Raw genomic sequence first — 18,410 nt, 5'->3', positions numbered from 1 at the left:
TTAAAATATTTTTTTGATATTTTCTACCTATTAATTTTATTATTTTAGTATCAGAACTTGGCAATCTGTCTTTGCTTGTATTCAGAAAGGATCATGGTCATTTAGTCTGAAATCAACATGGGCCGTCTGCTCAACTGTCCCTGATTTCCATAAAAATGTTATGACCCAACATTTCATCTGTCACGGTTCTGGGTCTTTCTGACTCAGCTTTTTGAGTTCATGTGTTTTTATATTATGGTTTATGTTTTGAGTCCTTTGTTGTACTGTGTTTGTTATTTCCCTAGGTTTCAGTTATGGTTATCATAGGTTTATTTCTTAGGTTTTATAATATGGCTTCTCTGTGTTCTATGTTGTGCCTACTGTGCCTTTCTGTACCACGTTTCAGGTTCCTATGTTCTGTCTCCCCAGTTGCTGTTAAGTTTACATGTATAGAGTTCAGTCAGTGTCTCATGTCAGTGTTTCTAGTTTTGCTTCCCTTGTCTCGTCCAGCCTGATTACTCCCAGCTGTGATCTGCTTCTGTGTCTCATTCCCTCGTTATCCCTCAGTATATTTAAGCCCTGTGTTTCTCTACGTTCACACTGCAGGCGAAAGCGCATCAAATCCGATTTTTTTGACCCTATGCGACCCATATCCGATCATGGTATGACAGTATGAACGGCACAAATCCGATCTGGGTCACTTTCGTATGTGGTACTGAATCTGATACATATCCGATGTTTTAGAAAGCGACTGCTGTTTGAACGGTCATGTCGCATTAAATCCGTCTTTTACGTCACTGACACAAGACAGACGGCAATTATCAGCGCCGGAGAAGCGCCCGAGAAGACATCGCGAACTCCTGGGCGTCCAGCGTATATGTTAGTGAAACTGTTGGGAAGATAATGTTGGAGAAACGTTAACATTTTATTTGTACTGTATAATCTGCAGATTCTGACAGAAATCTGCAACTATCCTTTGAATCACCGCTCCTCTCTTAAACAGCAATAAGGATCATTATTATGTTATTTACATTGTTACGTAAATAACAAAATAACTTAAAGCAAAAATTGGGAAACGTAAAGTCCAAAGTCTTTATATTAAGGGCCATCAGTCAAACAATATTGTTTGCTCTGGGTCTAAACAGAGCGCGTTGTGTGTGACGTCTTCTTTTGCGCATGTGGGCCGCTTTGAGCGTTCACACTAGAGCGCGTTTGCTGTCGCATTTTATTTGTAGTGTGAACAAGCAGACCAAAAAATTGGATTTGATCAAAAAATCGGAATTGAGCATTAAGACCTGCAGTGTGAACGTAGCCCAAGTCAGTGTCGTAGTCTCCCTCATGGCTGTGTTTCCCTGTGTGTTAGTTATCTATGTCCCAGTTTAGTTTTGTTATATTTTTTGTGACAATCTGCAATAAAGCAACTTCATGAGTTTAATGGTGAGTTTTGCGTTTCCTTCTCCTGCCTGCACACAGCCGAAACATGACATCAACATAAATATTCCCCCAAATTTTTGATTCATACTTCTGAATTTTAGATTTTCAATTTTAATTCTTGCAAAAACTAAAAAATGTCATTGTCATTCAATTTTCAAAGTAGATTGAAAAATTATGGCAACATATGCCACAAAAACAAAAATATCAGATATCAATAATCATTACCCAGAAAATTATTTTGTTAAATATGTACACATTTTTCCATTCAAGACCACTCGAATTTCAATATTTTCTGCTCTGGTATATCTTTTTTGCATAAAGATGTTATAGTACAAAGGGTGAATATATATTTTATATATGGATTGCTGTTGATTTTATTTGGGCATGAATATCTCCTATCGTCCTTTCTTACAGTCAGCATGAGTCAGGATGTGTTCTCTGGGACTGATATTTAAAAAATAGAAATCTCTTGGCTATTCAAGATCCTGAATTTCAAGGTGGCACTCGAATTATGATTGAGAAAATACATTTGTTAAACAAATACACATAGAACCATTCTACCTACCTACCATTTTGAGGCCTTCTGTGATGAATACCATAGTCGATAAATACCATAGTGGCCTAAAAGTCGGTTGACTGACCTAAAAAAATAAAAACTGTTTAAGTAAATTGGAGAGGGTTTAACAGAAAATGTTCGGAAATGCTTTGCTGATGTTTAACAAAATTATTATTTTTAAATTTTAGTTAGAATAATCTAAGAACTCCAGAATTGTATTGTTTTCAGACAGTCTGCTCATGTATTTTGATTTTGTGATACAACTTGTCATATTTGCAATCAGCACGATTTTTGTCACTTCTGATGAAGAATTTCTTGTTGAAAAAAAGCATACAACAGGCTTTATTTTGCATTCAAAATGAACTATTTAGAAATTGTCACCATATGTTATCCTGATTCAGTTTTATGGTAAGAATGACTAGTTAAAACAGTAATAGTAATATAGTAATAGAGTAGTACATTTAAAAATCGTTTTTGTGATATTTATGCTCACATATTTCCAAAGTTTTCAAAATGCAAAAAATATAAAGCAAAAATTTCACAGTAATGATCATCACACTTTGGATCAGAGCTGCTTAGATCTTGGGGGGAAATGCACGTGTTTAACGTAATTGTTGTCTTAGTTATAATTAAGGTATCATTGAGAAACTCCTGAATTTCGCTCTATTTGGATTCCATTATAGACTTGAATTTCTTCTATTTTGATTGGAACAATTATTATTTGCTGAATTTAGCTTCAGTCTTCAGTCTGTAAATACCTCATTCAGAAATTGTCGCTGTCTTTTGCAATATTAATTTTTTCATTAGTATGTGCTTACATACTGATTTTTGCAGGAGAGCTAGACTCCAAGCTTTTTTTTTTATTTTTTAACAATAAAATTTCACAGTACTCGTTATGCTTGTAATATCTTCAAGATTTAGACCAAAACGGGAGATGGTTGGGTAGAAAATCTTAAAAAATTGGCTGATTTGAAGTGGAATACCCAATATGACCCTGTTTGAGGCAGATATTATATGATGATTGTGAAGTCTATACTGTAATCAGTAGTCTATGTCATAAATCTGTAATGTGTAAATAGTTAGAACTCTGTTTCTAGATGAGCCTGCGTCAACATTTTTGGAATTAATTAATTAACAGTCAGTTATTAATCATTGAATCAATAGTTGATCAATTCACAATTTTTATAAAATCTCTAGTGTGTGTAAAAGCGTCATAGTGAGTTTGAGTTCAACGAAGAGAAAAGCATAAAAAGGTGCTGCATAAGAAATAAGTGCACTTGTGTGTTAGTTTTCTTTTAAATTAAGACAATATTCGGCAGTCTAAATTTGGCGCGTATGTTGCTCATTTCCATTTTTGGTGGGCGAAGCCACGGCAATATAAAGCTGAGAACATCATTTGTCTGTCTCACTCTCAAGTCATGAGCTGTGGTGATGATGTGGTTCCTCCTCCTGCTTCTCCACCTTGCTCACATTGGGCTGATGATCTCAGGCAAGTTAATTTAATTTATTTCATTCTGAATACGATTAATTATTGTTATTTGTTAGATTTAAGAAAGTATCTTAAAAATGTCTGTGAAGTATTTAACATCTTTGAAATACTGTTTTAAAAAAAGCTCAGTGTGTGTGTGTGTGTGTGTGTGTGTGTGTGTGTGTGTGTGTGTGTGTGGATCTGAAGTGATTTGAGATTTAATACTCAATTTAAAGCCAAAGTAATAAAATAAATATGCTATTTTCTTGCAAAATATATTGAAGTAAGTTTGTGTCGAAGTAGGAAGTGTTGTGTCCTCTAATGTGATATACCAAATTGCACCACTAGAGAGTAGTATTGTGAAAACGTGCTGTGGAGAAAATAGATGAAAAACATCTGAGAGAGCTGATGAATGCGCTTGTAACACCCTACTACATCCAACTATGTAGGTTTATGTGCTGCGATCATTAAAGAGCCACTTGTTCCTTGCAGAGGACTTGTTTCATTATCAGTCACCATTACAGGAAGGAATCTTTAAAATATTTTTGAAATCCTAACAATGTTTTACAATGGGAATCCCCCTCTCTATTCAAAAAGTTATGTGAAATGGTTATATTTCTATAGCTTTTTTTTTTTTTGCAAAGATGAGGTGTTGCGGGAAATTCGGAATTTCAAAAATTCACAGTCAACAAAAAGCTTTAACTTTTCAAATGTATGTGGAGATCTATTTTTTTATTTAGAGAAAAATGACTACTTAAAGAGCAGCATGAGGTCCAGTGATGAGCATTGTCACCTTACAGAGTGCTAGGTTCGAATCAATGATGGGCCTTTTCTTCGTGGAGCTGGCACAGCCGGCTTGTGTCTGCATGGGTTATCTCTGGGTACTCTGACTTCCTCTCACAGTCCAAAGATATCCGTGCAGTAGGTTAATTGGTAAATCTAAATCAGCTGTGGGTGTAAACACGAGTGTCTCCATGTGTTAGCTCTACAACAGATTGGTGACCTGTCCAGGGTGTTATCTGCCTCTTTCCCTATGACGGCTTAATTCCGACTTCCCAGAAGTTTTATAAGCAGACCTGTTTGGATTAAGACTTAGTGGATTCAAAATAATAATGATGATGATAATAATAATAATAATAATAATAATAATAATAATAATAATAATGAACAAAAACAATGTTTAGAAATATCTTGCTAGATATATTAAAATAATAAAGTAAAACATAAAAGCATACAAAACAAAAACAAAATGTTTTGTTATGGCAGGAGCTCAAATTCTTTACAAAATTTTAACATTTTATCCTTTGCAGTTCCCAAAAGTAAGTCAGTCATGAAACAAATCATAATAACAATAACAATAATAATAATTTGCTGTATAAACCTTGTATGTTCCTAGCTGAGGACAAACTGATTCTAAAAAACAAAGGAGGCTACCCATGTGAAGGCTACCTTGAAGTCTACCATAACAACATATGGGGTTATGTTGGGGATACACACTGGAGCAACAACACTGAAAAAGTGGTTTGTAAGAGCACTCACTGTGGGGAACCTGTGGAGAACTCAGTAATAGATACTGTTAAGCCTTCTGAAGACAGACCGATCTGGCTCAATGAACTGGAGTGCAAAGGACACGAGAGCGCTCTGTGGAAATGTAAACATCCTGGTTGGAACTACAGCGATTACTCAAAGGTCACAGTGAAAAAACTTAAGTGTTCAAGTAAGTTTTTCAAATTTTTCTCTGTTTTTGTTATTTATTTATTTATTTATTTTTGGTGAGCTCAGTGACAATGACTCTTAGCTAAAAGTTGTTAAGGGAAATCAATTGTGGTGTTTGTTTGGTTGTTTTGTGTGGGGTTTTTTTGTGTTTTTTTTTTATCTGTGTTTATATTTGGCTGATAATTGAGTGTGCTCTTCAAGGTAATATCACATTAAGCCTGGATGGACCCAAATGTGCTGGAGCTGTCCAGTACTCTGTTGATGGCATAACTCAGGGTTACTTTTGTAACAACAACATTGGTATGTCTTCTCTTTTTGTTAATTATTTATATATATATATATATATATATATATATATATATTTCAAAGGGCAGGGCTGTTTAAATATTTTCAATATTGCTCTCTCTCAATTTGATTTGCAATACGTTCTATCATTTTTTTATGTTTTGCAATGTTTTTGATGAACAAACAATAAATTATTCCTCTCTTAAAAAGGTGAAAAAGAAGCCAGGCTTCTGTGTAAAAATCTCGGGTGTGGTGGACTCAGAGAAATTCCTCCCTCAGAGAGGGGGGATAGGGAAAGATTCAAAAAAGCATCAAAGATGAAGCTTGATTGTTCGGCTTTTAAAAACGGAGACCCAGATCATCTGTGGCAGTGTGCGAATAGCAATGATGATTCAGCATCATGCAAAACTTTCTCTGTCATATGTGAAGGTAACACACACACACACACACACACACACACACACACACACACACACACACACACACACACACATATGGTGAAAGTGTTTTTATGAACAGGTTATACGAGACTGCAGCTCAAAGGAAACCAGTCAAATGTGTGTTCTGGGCAGCTGGAAAAAGAAGAAAATAACAACTGGGTACCTGTTCAACAGGACAACTTTGATTTTGATGTGTGCCAGCAAATGCACTGCGGTAACTCTCTCAGCCCAAACAACCGCACAAACAAAAACCTTAATGTGACATGCACAGGTAATTCAACACATCTATATTCCAACACAAACAACTTCCAAGCAAACACTTCACACTGTGAAACTGCTCTCTCTCTCTCTCTCTCTCTCTCTCTCTCTCTCTCTCTCCCTCAGATAAAGTTAAAGTAGTTCTGAAGGACTCTGGTAAAGACAGCAAGTGCTATGGTACAGTTAATATTGAAGTGAAAGGTTCAGTTAATCCTGTGTGTGCCTCCACCTGGACTAAAAAGGAAGCTGAATTGGTCTGCAAGGAGCTTGAATGTGGGGAAGTGAGTGTTCAAGTTTAGTCAACATAAGTTACCTGGTGTTCTGATACATGGATACTGAGTGTATCAGAAACTGTCCATACAGCAGTGCTATGGACTTTATTGTGATAAGTGTACTAACGTGCACCATTAATACTTAATTAATAATGATTATCAATGAAATAACATAAACTCATAAATGCTCTGTTCTAGCTGATTTATACTAAAGTCGAACGTCAAAATTCAAGAGGGATAATGGACCGTGTGAGCTGCAAAGGCAGCGAGTCCTCACTGTGGCACTGTCAGTCTCAGCATGGCAAGAACATCCAGTGTTCAAACCAACCTTATGTGGTGTGTTCAGGTGAGATACAGCAGTGGAAATGTACAGAGTGGCTGCTGATGGCCTTTGTCTACTTTTATAATGGGATTTTAAATCCTGCAATAAATTCTCTGTCGAGAGAGAAAATGAGTTACTTCATTCAGTGAAATTGTGACATTGTTAAATTCTGATTATATTTTTCCAAAATGTGTTCAGTAAGAGTTTAATTTAATGTATTTATTCTTTTTGTGTTTCGTGGCTGATAAATCTCTTATTGTCGTGGTACAGACAGTGTGGAGGTGAACCTGGCAGATGGTCCTGGAAGATGTGCTGGAAGATTGGAGATAAAGCATGAGGGCCAGTGGAAGAAAGTTCCTGCAAAAGAATGGACAGACGCTCAATTAGCAGCTGTCTGCAAACAACTGCAATGTGGGGAAAAAGGCAAAACTGAAAAGTTCAGTCAGGGTTCTGGTAGCTTCCTGTCAATAACGTGTCCGAGAAATAAGAAGATATCAAAGATATCTGAGTGTTTAACAGAAAACTCAAACAACCAATTTTCGGATCGGGAAGCAGCTGGAATCACCTGTGAGGGTGAGTGTAATGTTATAATTTCTCTGCCCTTCAGTGACATCAGCCGGAAAAACGGTTTCCTTTCTTAAAGGAAGAATTTTTGTATCTTTGGCTTTTTAATTGCTTAACACTGATTATATTGGTGAAGTTTGATCAAAACGGGAAATACTAAATTACTAATATACGACAAAATCTTAGAACCAGGAAAAAGCCATTTTCATTCATCGATGTGAGGCAGAAGAAAAGAAAATGTGTTTTTTCCCCTCAGCTTATTCTTGACCTCATTCAGGCTCAAGAGTCCTTCTATACCTACAGTTTAATACTTGCAAACTAAGAAAGGGATTTTTGTTAATCTGTTTTGATCAGAAAAGTGAAATAAGACACTACAACTTTCATTGATCATGCCATATTACCATTTTTTCTTTAACATGCTGCCTTGACTTTTTACTCAAATGTAATTTACAAAATTATTTTTGGAAAGTCACATGCTTCGTAAAGAAAGTCTTAAAGCCAATGCCCATTTTTTGCTTATAAAGAGAGATAAAACTGAGTATATTTTAATCTTATAAATATTAAATTGGCCTCCAGTTAAATCTTTACTTGATCCAGAATGCTGCAGCGAGAGTACAAGAGAGAGTAGATTTGTCGTATCTTGGCTTCTCTTGATTGGAACCCTAGATCAAATTTAAATCCATCTCTTCACATACAAGGTCTTGAATAATCATCTTAAAGAACTACATTGGCAGTTGAGCACTTCCCTCTCAGACTACAGGCTTGTGGTTCCTAAAAGTGGAATAGAAGGCAGAGCACTCAGATTTCAGGCTCGTTTTCTGTGGAATCACCTCCCAGTTTGGATTTGGTAGACAGACACTGAAAGAAACTACGTCCCGGGTCTGGTCCGTGGATCGGGTTTCTCCAAGGCGTGGGCGTCTATAAGCAGAGTTTTGTCTTTACCCTATAAGATTCAAAATTATTCTTAAGTAACACTCAGCAATATATTCTCAAGTAGCACTCAGGTATGCCGTCAGCGGGTTAGTTACGACGTCGGGAGCAGCTGGGAGAACAAAACGACACAGAGACTGTCCGGGTTGCTTTCCCAAAATCAACTCAAAGTTGTATTCCTTTGCGCAGCGGTATTTATAGACAGAAAGGTTCGTGTGTCAGCAAGTTTCAAGTTAGAACCATATAAGGAAGGTCCCCCCCCGCTCCGAAAGGGGCCTTCTACAATCGTATCTCAACATACCTTTAACAGGTCCGTTAAACACTTAGACAGTTAGAATCCTTTGTTCTACAATTGCAGTAAAATGCACTCTCAAGGCCTATAAATCTTATACAGAGATCTGCTACAACCTGAGTTCTGACACAATCCAGATGGTCTTTACATAAACATCCTCTGCAAGGGAGTGATAAGTAAAAGAGTGATTTGTTGGTGTTTTCCTTCCAACCTTAGTATCTACTTTCACACCATAAAATCTTCAGTTGACACAGCAAGAGGAGATGAGGTTCAAACAAAGGGCATTGCAGAAACAGGGTCCTTTGTATAATATCATCAAAAGAATACCCAGTACATGCTCCAATAATACTAAATTATCTAACAGACACCTTCTCTGCTTTTAAGATTAGGCTTCAAACCTTCCTTTTTGATAAAGCTTGTAATTAGTGCTCAATAAGGTGACCCCGAATAATCACTTAGTTATGCTGGAATAAGCCCAGACTGTGGTATATCTCCATTCAGCTTCTTTCACCAAGTATGTATTTATGCACCACTTTCCTATTTTTGTGTCTATGTCTTTGTGAACCACTGACCTTTCAACAGGTAGACGACCTGCACAGCCACTTACTGTATATCATGTTTCTCTCTTTGTGTCCATCAGGTCACAAGGTGGTGTTTTTAAGTGGAACCTGTTCTGGTCACGTGGGGATAGAGCATGGCAGAGAAATCTACTGGCTCTCTGGGTCTAAAGAGACATGGAACCAAGAGTCTGCAGACACAGTGTGTCAGCAGATGCATTGTGGGAACGCTTCCAGGTTTTCTTTCAATTCTAGGGCTGATATGATTAATAAAGTTTGGAAAAACTCTTTTAGCTGCTCATCCAGAAAAAAGTCTCTTTTTGAGTGTAGCCGAACTACACCTCTGCCTCCTGACCACCATAATTCTACTGCCTATGTGAAATGTTCAGGTAATGTGAAATATGAATGAGTTAAAGTATAAAACTAAGAATAAGGTCATTATGGAATTGATTTATTGTGTCACAGAAGAGACAATTTATTTATAACAGACTTTACCTTTTAATGTCCATAGATGTACATTCACCTCCTTGTTTTCTCTCAATCAAATTTCTACTATTTTCTATTTTTTCTGAAACCTAGCTTGGTCTAAGAAGTTGTGAAATATCTGCTGATACTAGTTTCCTCTTAAATTTAACTTTTTCATGTCACAACAGGAAATATTAAGATGAGGTTGACGAACAGCTGCTGGGGAAAAGTCAGGATTCATGTAGAAGAGAAAGAAGGAGATATGTGTGCAGACACCTGGACAGAAGACAAGTCTGTGAAGCTGTGTGAAAAGCTGAACTGTGGGACACCCATAAAAGCCCACAACAGTTCCAAAGATGGTGATATCCTCTTTAAGAGTTTACACCCGACAAATCAGACTACTGACCTGACACAGAGCATCTTTGTCAAAAACCAGGACAATGATAAGTCCTGTAAACAAAAACCAGCCTATGTTGTTTGCTCAGGTAATTAATTGGTTTTTTTTAAAAACTATTTTTAGATTGCAAACATATAATAAATGTTGTGACTTTCCTTGGCAGAATGTTTCATTTTCAACTAATTTGCCTCCTTTGGAAAAAAGTCCCAGTTTTATTGTTGCAGTTTATTGGATTGTTGAATTTTTGTCACTAAGTTACAGGATACCAGAATTTAAAAAACAAAAAGAGACTGATTTTTGCTTTAACATGAATCTGTTTTTAAATATTCCTTCAAATCCTTTTTGTGTTAAAGAAGCAAATTTGAATTTTTCTGAAGTTACCTTTTCATCTTTTCACTATGACTATGATGGATAATTAAAAATAAAGTGACAACATTACTAATTTGTTTCAGGTAGTGTCAAGCCCAGATTTAGCATTCCCAGTTACAAATGCTTTGGAAACGTAGAGGTGGAGTATGAGGGGAAGTGGATCCCTGTGTGCGAGGATGCTCTCAAAGACACTAACAATGGAAACACCATCTGTCAGGAGCTTAAATGTGGTGATGCTGTGGAGACTCTTCCCTACTTTGGACCTGCACCAGCAGATAAATTAGCCATTTCAAACCTAAACTGCACTGCAAATGCTAACAGTCCATTATCTGCATGCAGCAGTATTACTGCTTCTACAGCTGCCTGCAAACACAGTGGCCTCCGATGCTCTGGTGTGTATAATGATCTTTGTGTCAGCAGTTTCTGAATTATTCTTTGCTCCTTCAGCCTAATTTTAAAATAAAGGCTTTGAAACTGAATTGAAATTGAACCAAACTGAGACTAGTTTGTATTTCAGAAAAATGTTGAGATAAAAATAATGCTGCGTTCAAACTTTGACATGCTCGCCTTGAAAGGTTACTTTTAGTGAAATAAAGGGTAGAATGTTAACATCCTCACCTCCATTAATGATATTTGTTCTACTCAGTTTTACTCTTTTCTTCTCTGCTTGTTGTCCATGTCACCAGTACGGCTCTGCCACACAGTCTGACTCACTTAATGTCTGGAATCAGCTGGAAACAGCTGGCCTGTGCAGTCTGATGGTTATAGAAATATCGCTGTCATCAGTTGTCATCTCTTTGTTATCACTCTATAAAATCATTTTATTTACACAGCAGTCAGAAGGGTAGCTAAACTTCAAAAGTGTAAAACTTTAAGTTGATGCAGGATCATAATGTCATTTCTGTGTGCAGAGTGTGTTATTTATATCATTCAGATCCTGTTGGTTACATCATGTTTTGTGAACTTTTTATTTCTCTTGTCTGTCTCAGAATGGAGGACGATGGTACCTGACAAAAAGGCCTGTAGTGGAACAGTGTTGGTTCACTGGAGACAGGGACTCAGTGCTGTTTCCAGAGAAAACTTCAATGAAACTGAGAAGGAAAAGCTTTGCCAGAATATGGACTGTGGTGGATACCAATCAACAAATGAAATCCACCCCCAAACAATTGAAATAGATTCTTTTTGGAACAAAAGCTTCAGCTGTGGTGAAAATCCAGGAAGCATTTGGGAATGTGAAAATAAAACCACACCCTCAAGGAAGGAGCCCGTCTTTATTGAATGCAAAAGTAAGATTTATATCAGCAGGACTGATCTTAAATGATCACAGACATTTTACATTTGCACTGGAAACACTGAAGAGTGAAACAAGACACTCGGAGTGTGAAGGAGAATTATTCCAGATACACTGGATAAAGTAACAAACCAAAGCTAAAAGTGTTAAATGAACTATTTGATTATGGACTTGTGCTTCATATTTTGACTTTGCAGTGCAGAGAAGATTAACTGATCATTTCTACCTCAGTGCTTTATGTCTTTATCAATACTTGACTGCAGTGTTTATTGCTTTCCTTCCCAGAGGAGCCCAATGTCAGCCTTTCACAGGGCTGTCGTGGGGAAGTGAGGATAGATGGCGTTCCAGTGTGTGCTAGTAACTGGGATCTATCCTATGCACACAAAGTTTGCCAAGAAAACCTTTGTGGCAATGCTGTCTTCATTGAATCCAAAGCTCCATCAAAGGGTTCAGGTAACATTTACCATGTCAGCTGTGAAAAGTACCATTCCATCATTGGCCAGTGCAGGAGGACTAAAGGAAAGTGTGACAAAAATGTGGTGTTCATTACTTGTAGTGGTAAGTGTGAGTCCATACACCTCTCTTTCCATAAACTCATCCCTATATACAGTACATACATGTATGTCCTCTCTTAATTATGGTAGTATTTTAATTCATTATCTTTGAGTAATTTTTCTTTCTTTCTTTTTACAAAAGGAAAGTTGTTTTTTTAAAAAAAAAATAAAATAAAAATGACATTTTCATGTTGTTTATGCCACTGTTAAGGAACTTATTCTAGTTTCAGTAACAATGACCATTTGGCTGGTTCAGTAGAAAAGTCATCTCAGAAATTTTAAAAATGTACAAGTTATTTTTGTTCATTTTTTAAACACATTATGAACACAAGCAGACCATCTCTAACATCATATTTGCCAGACAGAAGTGGATGAGCTTGTTTCCTTCTTTAAACACAGTTTCTTTGCTTTTACAGAAAGTGTAAAGTTCCGCACGACTGAAAAACATGGAGGTGTCCTTTATGTCAATTATCGAGATAAGTGGGAAAGAGTATGTCCATTTAGGGCGGAAGAGAAGGAGTATGTCCAAAACTTAACGGCAAAGCTCTGTGAAGAAATTAATAATGAGACCCATAGCGGCTCTACGGAAGACAAACAGGTAAATCTTTACATTCTGTTTCTTGAAACCGGTCACTAATTTATCTCGTATGCTACAAACCAATATCATGGACAGTTTCCTGGCTCTGCGTTTCAGCTTATTTAAATCTAATAATGAAGAATGGAATGTGATTTTTATATTATTTAGGTTTATGAAATGGAAAGAAATCTATGGGAGGTTTAGCTGACTAAATACAAAATGCTCAAAGATTTTTAAGTTAAAAACTTACTGGACACTTTGCTGACACGTAATTTGCAGAAATATAAAATAAATTGAATGTCCCAATACTTTTGGTCACTTTAGTGACTTCTTTTGCTGTGTGTTGCTTTGATGCTTCAGTCAGGCCTGTTTTTCACTGCCAGAGAAATTTCAGTGTTTTCTATTCCGGCTGTATCTCTAAATGTGAAAAAGTTTAAATTTGATTCAAGGTCAGCTTAGAAACAACACTGGAGTTCACTGATGTTACCATGGATGTCAAGCGCTCTGTCAAACAACGTTCCTGCGGAAACGTTTCTCCAGCTGAAATACTTTGTAAGACAAACCACAAATCCTTTCTCAATAAGTTCTATTGTTTTCAAAAATATTCATTCAACATGTTTTGCAGAGAAGAGATTTTTTAAAATGGGTAACTCTGAGCTTACTTACCTTGAGGTGGTGCAGATAAACAAGATGAGTCAAGTACAGCTCTCAGTGTGACTGAATCCAGAATAAATAAAGTGGTTGTTTTTGATTTCAGGCTACGAGCCACCCCCTACACCTCCACCACCTCCTTCTACACCAATAGCACCTATTATCGTGGGTGTGGGATTTCTTCTTGTTGTTGTGATCTTAATTTTGGTATTTTTACGATTCTATCTCAAGAGAGCCAGGAAGTCCAACGTTTCACGTGAGTATCTTTATTACATGACTTAAACACATGGCTTGTTTCACTTTTAATGAATTACTTTAAAAAGTGTAAAAAACCTGCCTGAACATGAGAACATAATCCAGAAAAAGGTGTTTGAGAGTTTTTTTTGCCACAAGAGGGCAGTCTCCAACATACTGACTGAATTCTGAATTCAAATAGTGTCATCGCTACTGCTGACAAAACAAGGAACGCATCATCTCATTCAAACATTGCTCACTTTAAAAACTTAGGGAAACATTGTGAAAACTACCCAAACTTGTGCTTGTGTCTTGTATTTCCTGCTCGCATACTCAGGACTGGACTGTTACAAAAAATCAGCCCTTAGTTTTTCTTTTTAATCTCCTTGCTAAAGTTGTTTTTGGGTTAGTTCTTAGTTGAACTGCACTACAGTATGTGACAATTAATAGCTAAACTTTATCTGTTGACAGTGGCTCATGGACAAAGTGGCCATTCATTTTACTTTTGTTGGGACTGCTGTCCCTCCCCCTGCACTTCTCCACGGCAGCCTCCTGTTACTGTGAGGGTTTGTTACTACAGCAGTTGTTGCTGGAACAGCAGCAGCCCCGATAACAAGTGGCCTAATATGATATATTTTGCTGCATTTATTTTTACGTTTCTTTTCCTTTTCTCAGCTTTTCAGCTCCACCTTTTTGCCACTTCGTCCATACTAAATTCTGTTCTGCAAGTTGTGTGAGCACACATGGAAAGTAGGGGAGGGCCTAGTTTAAAGATTTGAAAACAACAACCTGAAAGGAAAATGTAACCCTGTTTTTTCATAACAAAAAGTAATCTTATCTGAACAATAACACTGTTGCTTACATTCAAAGTGCCTGTATTAAAAATGAATAAATTGCCTGCTGACAGTGCTTTTATGGCTGATTCCAGATTAGCGCACCAGTCTTTTTCTGTACCCTGGTACATTGGTACATCACTGGTACATTAACACAGTGCACTGTTGTTATGTAACACTGTAACCTTTCAGCAAGAATGCTGCAAGACAAAGAAATGGAGTTTGAAAGTGGGGAATATGAAGATGTCACGAACAAAGAAAATGAGATGGAAGACTTAAGTCATGGCAGTGAGTCATTCATTTATTAATTTGTTTATTGATTGATTGATTATTTTTTTCATTCATTCATTCATGTTTTCTAAATACTTTATTGCTTCTGATCACAGTGCCCTTTAAATACTGTACACCATGTTTGTTTGTTGTAGGTCTTGCTACTTCTTATATTTCTATGTCCATGGTTATATTTTAAACAAATATTTCTTATCACTGCATATCAATATTCCATTTTTTCTGCTTTTGCAAGTTATTTCTGCTTAATCATACTGTGTCAAGAACAAAACCTTACCTCAGTTAAATCTGGATTTTACCCCGTCTGATGTCGTCTCTTTGTGCAGCCCTACTGCTCCCCCCTGCTGACTACTTGAAGGCGCACAATTTCAATTTCACCGTGGACTTGAACAGAGATATAAAACATATATGAAATGAAAAATTATCTTTCAAACTGACTTTCATGGCAGAGATCATTGGTAATAACAGTTAAGCCTCTGGATACAAAGAGCAGCAGTTTTTAGTGAAAGTCTATGGCTGTCAATCTTAAATTACATGGTAGGCCACTTACAGGAACCAGTAAAATCCCACTTTCTATCAGCCTAAAGAAATGTAACTACACATTTAAAATAATAATAAGGGCAATTTAAATAGTATTTCTTAGTTTTCTGCATGATAAAAAAAAGAAATGCTGCCGTAGTAAATGTCAAATTTGAATTGCAATCATCAAATGTGTAATATTACAGAAAAATAGAAAGTTTCTATTAATTCACAGGAAATACCGTGATGGGTTTTTTTTTTTTTTTTTCAATTTAGACCGACTGCAAAAAATGAAATAGTAAATCATAAAGACAGGAACTTCTCTATGATTTAATGGTTTATCTTTTGCAGTACTTAATTCATTTTGTGCAGTATAAACATCCTTGGGGGACCTATTTTTCAGCATGAGAAGCTGCAAAAATTAATTAATTAAATAATTGTTTTTCTAAAACAATTTGCCTGTCTTAGATTTATCTCAGATTGTTTCCAAGTGGGAGTTCTTTTTAAAAAGCCAACATGATGTAAGTGTTCTCTTGCTATTTTTCATTCAGGAGCCAGATCAGAGGCTGAATTAATCTCAGAGAAGGATGGGCAGAATGTTTCCTCTTATGAGGATGTTGAAGCAGATGAGGCTCGACCCCTGACCTTTCAAGGCACTACTGTCATCAACATCAACACGCATGAAGGTGTCCATAATGAAAGCACTGGGGTTCTAAACTAGTTCGATCACAGTGTTTTCACATTTCAATAACAGTAAATGGCAATTTGGAAAATCAGTGAGTCTAATCTCTGTTTAACACACGTCATCTGTTTTTCTTTGTGACAGACGGGGTGACCTACGAAGTGGAAGATCCACAGGAGAATTATGACGACATCGATACAATCCCTGGAACCACACAGACTACAGCAGAGGTCCATGAAAGCCTTGAAACATCACATGACTTAAACTCAGCTGCCCCAGGATTGGTGGAGAGAGATGAGGACTACCTAGAGCCAGATGTGGATGGGTGAGCCGAATGTGGCTTTAGAAACTACTTTTAAAAATCAGTCTCAAAAAGTGGCTCATGTCCAAATTCACCTTCATTTCTCTCAAATAAATATCAAATGAAAAGCAATATTAAAATCTTTAAATTCAACATACATTTACTGAAATGGGTGAAGGAAACTTCCATTTGATGGAGGAACAGTGCAAAACGACTGAAAATCTATCTTTTGATACTGTATAGCAAAAAAACTTAAAATGTACAATGTTTTATAATGCCAGCCGCTTCTTCCTGCTTCTAGTCTATAGGCTTACCTAACTGTCTTGTTACTTTTATATTCAGCATAGAAATGTGTGTAATATCAATATTCTCATCAAACTCTGAGTATAAAAATACAAGTGTATTTCTCACAATATTAAGCTATTGTTCTAAATATAGTATATTCTTTAAAGCATAAATATAAAGAATTCAATATCTTGTGGTTGTCGTCTTTTTGTGATATTGTTTCATTTTAATGCAATGTGTCATTAAATGGTCCAACATGAAATACCAATGCAGTTGGTATTTCTTAACTGGTCTGTTAACAGCTTATCTTAACGATGCTCAACTTGACAAAAAAACTAAACAAAAAAACCCAACACCCAATTATTATTATTATTATTATTATTATTATTGATTATTTCCCCCATGACTACAGCTTTTTTGTGGCTAATTTTCACATTCCTGACAACTGTTCACAGTGCACATTTTTCTATAACTCACCCAATTTGTGTATTGTTTGTATTGAGACTTAATTACGGCATGATTAAGGTTGTGATTGATGTGAATGACATGTTTCATCCTGTTTAGCTTCTCTGGGTAGGTACATTTTGTTTTGAAACTAGTCAACAGTAGCATGTGATTAGAAATCTCTGTGAATTATGGATGTACATTGCTAACAGAACTAACTAGCTAGCATGACCGTTAGCTACTAACTCATTATTTTGTTCTTACCATGAGTCACTGGAGTGATGAATAACACTGCTTTACTCACAGAGCTTTAAATTATTGACATTTTTAGGTTTAATAATTAAAGAATATCTAGTGAAGCCTCGGAGACTCTGGGATTTTGGAAATGGCTTAGATGTTGAGTATCAAACTGTATGTTATGTATGCCATATATAGTTTGATACACAGCACAATAAGCCGTTTTATCAATAGGACAACGCTTTAGAGTCTCTGAAGTTCTGAAACTTGTTACGTTCCATTCTTACAGGTTGTTGACTCTTTCACCAGTGTTTGGGTTGAAAATATTTTGAATACAGTTACATCATCATGCACTTTAATGTTCTCTATTGCAATTTATAATTTTCCCCAGTGGTTAAACTTGGAGCAACTGCTTGCTGCAAATGTTAACATGGGTAAGCTCATCATTGAGGTGCAGCTTTTAGGACATTGACAGATTTACTAAGGCCTCAGATGTTTGGTCAGAGCAAAGGGCCAGTGAGAAGAGAGCCAAAGGGACTAATTGTAAAGAGCATTCTGTCACAAGCAGCACTGATGTCAGATGCCTTGCTGAGGAGCCATGATGTAGGATTAAGTCTGCTGTGTAGTTGAAGTTGAAATAGATTCAGCATAGTTGTCTGCAAAGGTGGCAAATCCATTCTGGACTTAAATATTTGTGCAAAGCAAACTTAACCTTGTGTTATACAAATGCAATAAAATGTTATTAGTACATGATAATACAAACTTTTATAGAGTTTGTATGTAAGTTTTCATTTTAATCAATGTATTCAGTTTGAATTAGTTATATATAAACACGAGCAGAGAAAAGGAAGGAGAATTTTTAAAGATACCTTTATATTCTTTTCCCTACATCGCTCAGGGTGACTTTGCCTCTGTGGATTCCCATTCATTTCCTATGGCGGAACACCACAGATGTAACAAAGTTGATTAAAACACTCAAAATTCAATGAAAGAGGTGCTCATCGCTTTTAGATGTTCAAGTGCATAGTGTGGAGGATGTCATAAGGCCTCGAGGCAATCGGATGTAACCCCCCCCCCCCCCCCCCCCAATATTTATGACTGTTTCATTTGTAAATTGGTCAGATTTGACCCGAATACAACGGGAAGGTAAGAGGGAGAATAAGCAGATGAATGCATTTTCCTTTTCATAGAATGATACAAATAACCATAA

At 36.5% G+C, this 18,410-nt stretch overlaps 1 protein-coding gene across 1 annotated transcript; it reads left to right on the top strand.

Moving 5' to 3' along the window:
• The first annotated feature begins 3,393 nt into the window (after window positions 1-3,393).
• On the top strand, window positions 3,394-16,703 carry LOC146550537 (scavenger receptor cysteine-rich type 1 protein M130-like). The gene is made up of 19 exons (XM_085260638.1): window positions 3,394-3,458; window positions 4,834-5,154; window positions 5,355-5,453; window positions 5,649-5,867; window positions 5,958-6,149; window positions 6,263-6,417; window positions 6,607-6,754; window positions 7,001-7,303; window positions 9,157-9,462; window positions 9,727-10,023; window positions 10,388-10,696; window positions 11,294-11,590; window positions 11,881-12,153; window positions 12,566-12,747; window positions 13,176-13,278; window positions 13,484-13,633; window positions 14,637-14,732; window positions 15,803-15,937; window positions 16,078-16,703. The coding sequence occupies exons 1-19, from the start codon at window positions 3,401-3,403 to the stop codon at window positions 16,260-16,262; spliced, it is 3,828 nt and encodes a 1,275-aa protein (XP_085116764.1). The 5' UTR covers window positions 3,394-3,400; the 3' UTR covers window positions 16,263-16,703.
• The last annotated feature ends 1,707 nt before the right edge of the window (window positions 16,704-18,410 follow it).

Source organism: Mchenga conophoros, linkage group LG20, assembly GCF_057382185.1.
Source record: "Mchenga conophoros isolate Kocher_MC1m ecotype Shallow Benthic linkage group LG20, M_conophoros_male_GT1.1, whole genome shotgun sequence".
Lineage (NCBI taxonomy): Eukaryota > Metazoa > Chordata > Actinopteri > Cichliformes > Cichlidae > Mchenga > Mchenga conophoros.
Note: the sequence above shows the minus strand (reverse complement) of the source record. Positions and strands in the feature narration are given on the sequence as shown.

Coding starts and splice junctions, on each gene's coding strand:
- LOC146550537 (XM_085260638.1), top strand. CDS start 3,401: ATGATGTGGTTCCTCCTCCTGCTTCTCCACCTTGCTCACATTGGGCTG. Junction 5,155..5,354: donor GAAAAAACTTAAGTGTTCAA/GTAAGTTTTTCA, acceptor GTGCTCTTCAAG/GTAATATCACATTAAGCCTG. Junction 13,634..14,636: donor CAGGAAGTCCAACGTTTCAC/GTGAGTATCTTT, acceptor GTAACCTTTCAG/CAAGAATGCTGCAAGACAAA.